This window comes from Mus pahari, chromosome 3 (assembly GCF_900095145.1).
Source record: "Mus pahari chromosome 3, PAHARI_EIJ_v1.1, whole genome shotgun sequence".
In the NCBI taxonomy this organism is placed as follows: domain Eukaryota; kingdom Metazoa; phylum Chordata; class Mammalia; order Rodentia; family Muridae; genus Mus; species Mus pahari.
The window spans coordinates 6752306-6761874 of NC_034592.1; the positions used below are offsets into that span (position 1 = coordinate 6752306).

The 9569-nt window shown below is 41.7% G+C and overlaps 1 protein-coding gene across 4 annotated transcripts in view; it reads left to right on the forward strand.

The window, feature by feature from the left end:
* Armc3 (armadillo repeat containing 3) overlaps window positions 1–9569 on the forward strand; it is a 99983-nt gene that overhangs the window by 13423 nt on the left and 76991 nt on the right. For all 4 annotated transcript variants that reach the window (XM_021193603.1, XM_021193605.1, XM_021193602.1 and 1 more), the window contains exons 3-4: window positions 3608–3725; window positions 5684–5809. In XM_021193603.1, the coding sequence (XP_021049262.1) occupies window positions 3608–3725; window positions 5684–5809 (244 nt within the window). The remainder of the gene's footprint in view (window positions 1–3607; window positions 3726–5683; window positions 5810–9569) is intronic.

Here is a 9569-nt window from a genome sequence, read left to right on the forward strand (position 1 = left end):
AAGGGGAAAGGAAAGGGGAAAGGAAAGGAAAGGAAAGGAAAGGAAAGGAAAGGAAAGGAAAGGAAAGGAAAGGAAAGGAAAGGAAAAAGAACAAAAAGCAAAACCAAGAGTGCAAGCTTGGCCTGTGAGTGCCATGTTGGAAAGGCAGAAGCAGAAACATTGCTATCTCTGAGGTTCTGCCAGAACGTGGTTTCTCTTGGTTGTGTTCCCTTCAGAGATTGGAGACTGTCTCTGTGTGCCTGTGGTCTCTCAGCAGACTGTCCTTTCAAAGCAGAGCTTAGCCAGAATCCTGTTCCTTGCTTTCATTCTTTCTGTCTGTAGTCTTGGCACACAGTTCATTTTATACAGAGCGTGACATTGTAATTTCACAACAAGCTTGCTGCTGACTGACGACCTCGTCGGGAAGCAGATGAGCTGTGTGATTACAACTCGGCATTATTTAGTCAGTAGTGTGGCATTCTGTTACAGCCACCATTTTATTCTCAGCACCTTTTTAAATAAAAAAAATTTTACTCTAATGCTGTAGGCCCTGCAGGAGAAACAAATACCACACCATGTGCCTCTGCTGTCTGCCAAGCGCTGCGTTCCCACTGCAGAACCTCTCGGCTAGTGTAGCTCTATGGCCCCTGTCTTCCTTTATGCTTCTTATAATCTATCCCGCCTTGTTCCTAATGATGACTGGAAGGCACAGTAACATATCAGAGTGTTGACTAAACCTCCAGGAGTGAGTAAGCAGTGTTATCAGTCTGGTCCAGCGAATCTTGATGTATTATACCTCTTCAAAGACCACAGTTACAATGACGTTCTCACAAGTTAGTCACATTTACAAGATGCGCTTTAAAATACTCAAATACTAATTTAGATTTAGTGCTGAACAGTCTAACTTAGCTTCTTTGGAGACTGAGGCAGAAGGGTGGCTTCAGTTTGGGAGTTCGAGACCAATCTGGACAACACTGTGGAATCTGAGCCCCCTTCCTTCCCACGATGTTAATGCAGCAAATAAAAATAAATAAAGACACAAAATATAAAGAGGTATATGTGACGCATATCAGGAAAACAATCAATAATCCATTAGAGGAAACAAAATAGGAAGCTAAAACAAATCCAGTTACCAAAAAGAGAAGACAGGAAAAAGAGAGAGTAGAGATAGATAGCAAGATGGTCAATAGATCTCAACTATATTAGTAATCATACTAGATTATTGATAGAGAAGGTCAAATTTAAGGAAAAGACTCAAAAAATGCTTAAGGACAATATAGGTTAAGAGCAAAACAGAAAGACATGCAAATCATGCAAATACTAGTCATAGCAAGGTGCCTATGCACTGCACAAGTATTATAGGAGGAACACTTTTATTGAAGAAAAACATGGAGATTTCATAATTATAAAAATTTTCATTTTTAAAGAAGAAAACGGTCTCCAATGATGTTCACTTAATAACACAAAATTTTAAAAGTATGAAGAAAATAGGTTATTCCATTGCATAAAGATGAAATATATAAACATATTACTTTTATCAGAAATCATCATCTATAACCTACGAAGCATTGCAGAGAAATTAAGGAAACCCAGTGAAGCAGACGCACTGTGCTGCATATAGCTACATTGATAACAATGCTGCAAAATGGTACAGCTACTTTGGAAAACATGGCATTTTCTTGTAACATTAAATACACACTTGTCATCAAGCTGTAAGTTTGTGTGTGTGTCCTGATGAGTGAGCATGTGTTGTTTCACATATTTGGAGGCCAGAGGTCAACACCAGGTGTTTTCCCAATCACTCTGCACCTTTCTTTAATTTTTAAAACAAGTCTGTCACTGAGCCTGTAGTGCACTGATTTGGCAAGAAGTTCCCAGGGGTCTTCCTGTGTCTGCCTCCCCAGACCCGGCATTACAGGCAGTCACTACTGTACTGATCATTTCTTGTGTCTGCCTCCCCAGACCCGGCATTACAGGCAGTTACTACTGTACTGATCATTTCCTGTGTCTGCCTCCCCAGACCCGGCATTACAGGCAGTCACTACTGTACTGATCATTTCCTGTGTCTGCCTCCCCAGACCCGGCATTACAGGCAGTCACTACTGTACTGATCATTTTTTACGTGGGTGTTCAGATACAGACGCTTGGACCAAGGTTGAGACAATATGGTCCTGTAAAATCCAGGTGAAGGCATTTGCAGGTAAAAGTGAATGCAGCCGAGCCTGACAACCTGAGATCAATTCCCAAATCACACAATACAGAAGGAGAAAGTCCACTCCTGTGAGTTGTCCCTTGACTTCCCATGTATGTGCATGTGTGCATGCACGTGCATGTGTGTGCACACCCATGTGAATGTGCACATATACACACAATTAAGAATGTGAAATTTTTCAAAAATTCAATAGACTCTTCTCTTCTATGGGATTTTTTTTTTTAAATTCCAAATGCATTCTAGGCAATTGCCTATATCTGTCACCCATCTTCCATTCCTCTTTCTAGCCTGCTAGTTTCACACAATGATGTCATCTTATATCTCCAACCATAACGAGATGTAATATAGGGAGTGTCAACCCACAGAACCATGTAATACCTGGAAATCCAGTTGCCTTTGTTGTAAACATAACTCCTTCCTTCATTTGTCTCTGGAAATGAAAGAAAACAGTGTCATGATTCATTTACTCCTGGCCCACAGAAAACCCCAGAGCTGTGAGTTTGGTCTAGCTTGTTTTAGCCACACAAAAATTGCCCAGATTCAGCATGACACAGGTCTCAGAGTCCTACACATTTCCTCCACACTATGCCACCATTGTCCTTTTCTGGAACTTACTTGAGTTTGTATGTGTTATATTTCTCTTTCTGTTCTGTCATCTTTGTTCTTGTTTAGCATATGTAATTCATACTTTTCCATTAAGAGTCCATCATTGGGATGGACAAATTCACTCTTGGACAGGGCACCCGATATACTCAAGGATTCTTGTATATTGACTTAGAATGATAATAATATATGTTTATTTTAGTGAGCATCTGTGATGTGCTAGATAATGGGCTAAGTGCTTCATCATAACCTCTCCAACCTTTGCTTTTAGATAAATGCTATTATCACTGGAACACAGAACAAGGAACTGGCCTTCTAAATGCTTCGGCAACTTGTTGGAGACAAATTGAGAAACTGGATCTGTAAACAAAAAATCTTTCTTCCCCTTCCACTGTTCTCTAGGAATTCAAGGACCGTCAGTGCTGAAATTTGTTTCTCTGTCAGTAGTTTTTAAGACTTTTTCTTCAATTTTACTTTATGTGTACATGTGTTTCACCTACATGTATGTTGGTATACCACATACATGCAGCACCCCCAGAGGCCAGAGTTAGAGAAGTTGTAAGTCACTATGAGAGTGCTGGAAACTAAGCCTGGGTCCTCTGGAAGAGCAGCCAGTGCCCTTAACCACTGACCCCTCTCTCCAGCCCCAGTGATTTCTTTTTTAAAGAGGAACTTTGCAGCATACCTACAGGGCAGTGATCACATCCTTTTGCAAGACTGCAGCTTCTCTAAATTTTAAGCTACTGTTAATTTTGATGTGACAGTTACATGAACCTGATTACTTTTCTTTATATATATATATATATATTCCAGTTTGACCCACTCACAACTGAAATCAAAAAAGCGGCCACTGTGGTACTGATGCTCAAGTCTCCAGAGGAAGACATCTTAGCCAAAGCTTGTGAAGCCATCTATAAGTTTGCTCTGAAAGGTTTGTTCTTTTGGTGTTTATCTTTCTGTCTCATTTCTGTATAGTACCGTATATATAGTATACATACCAGGTGCTCATTTATCCAATCAACCGACAAGAATAAATGCCACAGAAGCAAAAAGAGCAGTTAGATAAACTTGCATTGGATCATACCCAAAGTATAAAACAAATAGTCACGTGTGTAATGTTGACATAAAGAGTTAAAATGAAGGCTGCCCCACCCCTACCTCCCTGCTCCCTTCACCACTGGACCTTTCATCCCGGGTATCCTCCATTTCCACTTTGTTCTTCCAGCCCCTCCTTTTCCTTCCCAGCCTCCTTTGCCGAAGTTCATTGGCCCTTCCTAGTTTCCTCGGCTTTACCGCCCATTTTCATGCTAATTTTGTAATTTCATCTTCCTTTACAGCTGAATAAAATTCCATTCAAATAAAATTTAAATGATCAACAGAGACAGATAGTTGTATTCAAGTAAAAACCAAAACCAAACTGTACACTGCCTTGAAGAAAGATCCTTAAAACATTAAGGCGCAAATAAAAGGTAAAAAGATATCTCATGAAAGGACTAATCAATATACACATGGAGTGATTATATTAATATAAGAAAAATAAATAGTAAAAGGAGCCAGAGGTCATTTCATTATGATAAAGAGGTCAAATAATTTAAAGGCTGCAGAAAATCTTCTATATCCATAGACTGAATAGAGAATACTCCAAATGTATAAAGCTGGTCTTCAAGGAAAGATAAGCATGTACAGATGGCCCACAGAGAGAGGATTCAAGACTTTTCTCTCAATAAATGAAAGAATAAATAGACTGTAAGTCTAAAAATATGGAAGATTTGACCATCAATATTAATGAATTTAATCTGTATTGACAGATTTCTCTCTGAGAAGCCTGGAGTGAACATGATTTCTCAGGAATAACTTACAGAGCACTCACCTCAGTAAACTGTGTTCTGAGGCTCAAAACAAGACTAAACACATTTCAAGGGATTCTAAAATATTCAAAATGTATCACCACTCTCCATACCATGGAGAAATTACATGAGAAATCAATAAAATCAATATTCTAGCAAACAACACCCTTCTGTGCAGCTCATGGGTGAAGGAAAACGAGGGATAAAAGTAGAAATTAATCTGTAAAACTTTGTAGAATGATGTTAAATGAGCCTTTAGATAGAAATGTATAGCACCATGTCAGATAGCAAGATTTAGGGTCAGGGTGGCTAAAATGCTGACTGAGTTCAAATCCCTAGAGCCCATGTGGTAGGCAAACAGGCCCGAAATATATGGTTGGTGACTTTGAGGGAGGAAGGTGCCCACAAGCCAAGGAATGATGAGAAGAAACAGGACAGTTGAGAGGTTTAGCATTCGCTTAGCTTTCATGAGCTCCTGGGTTCCATTCTCACCCCACCCCAAGAAAGACCCAGGAGAGGAGATGTTCCCTCTCAGAGCTCTCGGGAGGGACACAGGTCACCATCCACTTGGCTTTCACCTGTGGAGATCTATTTCAGAGTTCTACCTTTCTGATCCAAAGATTAAAAACTTCACTGGTTTCAGACACAGACTTTGTGCAGTTGATTAAAGTATCTACAAGAAACTAACACACCTTTTTTAATGGATAAAAGCATGATCTAAGGGCTAGAGAGATGGCTCAGCAGTCAAGAGCACTTGCTGCAGTTATACAGAGAAGCATAAGGGTGGGTGTCTGGGATGCTGTGACAATATTAGGACCCCGCTCTGAACTGGCCTGTTGTGAGGTCAGAGCTGAGGATGAGCCTGTGAACATCAAGGGAAGGGAGAGCAGTGGCTACTGGGGGCCGGCATACACTGGGGTCCGGAGCCTGCAGGTTTTTTCTGAGAGAAACTGAAGAGGGATATAAAGGGCAAACGAGAGTGAAGTAGCTCCCTGGACCTGGAAGGCATTCATGCATGATCTTGTTCTACCTGTGGTGTCAGGTGAGGAGAATAAAGCAACTCTCCTTGAACTTGGAGCTGTGGAGCCTTTGACCAAACTGCTCACCCACGAAGACAAAATTGTGAGAAGAAACGCTATGATGATCTTTGGTATTCTGACTTCTAACAGTGAGTAACAATGTTTCAAGATGAACAAACTCTCCATCTTTCAAGTTTAATTTTAAGGGAAGTGTCTAAGTTTTATTCAAGACAGCTTTAATATTAGCAAAAAAGGGGGGAGTACAGTGTAACTAATGGTTTCATATTTTTTTAAAGATGTGTTTGTTGAATGTTGTATCTGCATGTGAGTGCAATAGCCTGTGAAGGCCAGAAGAGGGAACTGGAGCTCCTGGAGCTGGAATTGGTGTGTGTCTGCACACATGTCAGTTAAGGCTTCAATATCAATTTCCTAGTGAATGAAACACACAGTAGTGTTTTTGATAAACTGTCTTTTAAAAAGCTGACTATTGCTTGCATTTAAAAACTTAGTTGTATTTACTTTTGAATCAGATTCAAATATTTTTATATATTTAGAAACGTGGCATTATAGTATCAGCTAAAATGGTCTTCTGGCTTTTAGAAGAGCAGTTTGGTGAACTCATGCCAACAGAGGCAGTCTGTGACTGTAACAGGAGGTACCTGCTCAGGCATAAGACACAACTCTGTGTTTCAGAGTAGTTTTTGAATCACAAACTTTGTAACTTAGGAAAAAGCTTCAAAAATTTTGAATGGAGCCAACAACTTTGTAACTACAAAAAACATCAATGATACCCTTAATGGAGAATGAACCAGACACAAACCAGAGTCTCCAAGTTACAGAATGTGGCCGAGTTTATCACGTTGTCCCTGCCGAGGTCTCTCCTGGGTACAGCATGGATTCTTCTTTTCCTGTCCCCAACCTACAGTTTTTCTAGATAATTGAATGATATGCACAGATATTTAGATTTTCAATGACTTTTTTCTGTTTGGCTTTTTCTTTATTTCTCTCTTTTGCTCCTTCATCTATAATCTAACATATATATTTCTTGAGAAACTCTCCAAATTGTTGGTGAAAATTCTCAGCTCAGGAAATATAAATGATATTTTATGGGTTTCTAGAGGGTTCTTTTTTTTTTTACTCTAAATTACTAAGAATTAGGGGATGAAGGGATGGCTCAGTAGTTAAGAGTACATATTGCTTTTGCAGAGGACCAGAATTTGCTTTTCAGCACCCATACTAGGTGGCTTATAACTGCCTATAACTCCAGATTAAGGAAGATCTATGGCCTATGGCCTCCTCTTGCACAGACACACACACACACACACACACACACACACACACACACACACACACACAATTAGAAAAAATAAAAATTTTAAAGGAATATTTTCACATGTGTATGTGATACATGAGGGATTCTCTGGGACCTCCTATATGCTGGGTGTGGTCGGTGCTAGGAGGACACAGGCCAGGGACCTCCCTATAGGCTGGATGTGATTGGTGCTAGGATGACACAGGCCAGGGACCCCCCCTATAGGCTGGGTGTGATCAGTGCTAGGAGGACACAGGCCACTTGCTTGTCCAGTGAGAAGAGTTCTGCTGCCCTCAGGATTCCAGAGAATACCTGGCTCTCTGCTGTAATGATTAAGGATGACAAATCCAGAATGCATAGCTGGTGTGACGACCTATGATGGTATAATGATTCCATGCATTAGATTTTTTAAAAGCCATTATTTGAATTAACTGCTTTGTTATTTGATGATGTAGCTAACACATGGCATCTCTAGCTGCTTGGCAAAATCTCCTTATCTTGGAAGAATCAACATTTTTCACAGCTATAACTCCACTTCCTACACGTGTCCTAGAAAATGTGGATAGAGATGAGCAAGTAGGCCCTGGACCCTAAGGAGTCACGCCTCCAGGCTCATCTGTAAACAATTGCACCTCCACACTGCCCAGTTACAGCATCCTTGGCATGTCTAACAGCAACAGTGTATGCTCCTTAGAAATGCATGTCTTCCTGCGCCTTTCACACTCCTGGAACAACTGTGCTCACAGCAGATGAATTGATGGTTCACTAGAATTCTGGCTGTGGAATCTTCCTGTGGGAGACAGAGCTCCTTTTCACAGCCTCCTCCTCCACCTCCTCCTCCTTTTTCTCTTTCTCCTCCTCCTTCTCCTCCCCCCCTTCCCTTTTTCCCTTTTCCCCTTTCCTGCTCTTTCTTTCCCTGATTCTTCCTTTTCCACTTCCTCCTCCTCCCCCTTCCTCCTCTTCTGGAAGTGACTGCTCTGTGTGTCTGTGCCAAACTAAGGTGATTCAAATAAACACTGAAATTACTTTACTGGACCTTCTTTTACAGCCAAAACACAGCTGCCGCCCCCTCTGTCTCCTGTCAGTTTGTATTTAGTTCGTTGGGAACACATAGCAGATGCAGTGACGTTGTCAGGTCCAGAGCATCCACCAGAAACCTTGTGTCAGGTGTCAGGCAACCTCAGGAAGCAGCACCTTGGTCACTCAGAGCCACCCCAGGTAGATGGTGCTGTAAAGAGGTGGAAGGTCAAGAATGAATTAGATGGTAAAACCAACATATGTAGTTAAGAAAGTAGTCAAGCCCGACAGAGCAGTGCCCACTTGTACTGCCAGTACAGGGGAGGTGGAGGCAGAGGAATTACAGTGAGTTTGGCCTGGCCAACATAATGAATTCTAGCCCAACTGGGACTACAAAGTGAGACCCTGTCCAAAAGTTAATGCAGTCGAAATGGGTCTGATGAAGTTAGAACAGATATTAAAGTCACTGACAGATCTGCCTCAACCAGAAATCATAGGCGGTGCCCTGCCTAGTCAGATATGGTTCACTCTGCCCTGGCTCGGGTCAGAATTCCTACCCAGTTGCCGTAGTGGGGGAAATGCACAGGTGAAAAAGAAGGAGCCAAGAGTAACACTGTGTCTGAGCAGCTTGCCTGTGAGCTTTTACTGATTTAACCTCAAGAAAAGGGGGAGGTGACTCTTTGAACAATCCAGTGTCAAAGCAGAGTAATAAATCCATCAATTAGGTAACCAATTCACAGAGTTGCACAGAAGCATCCATCAAGCAGGGAGGAGTGGGTCAGCAGATGGGATGGACCCACAGAGTGGCTCCTGCACATCTCTGGTCATTTGGTCTATATCTTTTGGCATGAGCCTATCCGATGAAGACTTTAGCTTGGTTAGACAAAATAAGGTGTGGCATCAACCTGAGGCCACAAGAAGCATGCAGCTACAAGCTTCTCGTGTGACTACCGATCACACAGAAAGAAAGCAATTGGAGAGTGTATACGCACCGACATGGCTCACCTTATGGTCAGGAGCACCTCAAGACGTTGTGAAGTGCATAAATGCATAAAGCTGCTTTTTATATATACTCAGGGGAAAGTGCTTGAATATCTAAAATCCCAGAAATCATAAATAGGCTTTTTTGAAGCATAGGAAAAATAAGGAACTTTTGGTACATGTACTGGTTAGTTTTGTGTCGACTTGACACAGCTGGAGTTACTGGAAGCACTGTGAGAGGCCATGGAAGGCCATTGGTGAAGGTGCAGCCTCAGTTGCAATTGATGGCCCAGGACTGAAAGGGTCATGCAAAGGACAGCAGCGTTTTGGAGATGCCAGGATCATGAGATGACCACCAAGAACAGCAGCAGCAGTGAAGTACAGGCAGCTGGAGCTGGAGCCAAGAAGACAAGATGTGTGCTACAAAGGGCATGGCTGGAGAAGTGACCCAAGCCCTTGGAGGAGCCCAGAAGATCATTTAAGTTGGATCCCAGACATTGGATGGTTGGAGATTGATTTTTTGCTTTTGATTGTGACTGAGCCCTGATATTTTTCCCTCTTGAAGGAAGTTTTTAGTGAAGCCCAAAGTTAAGAGACTT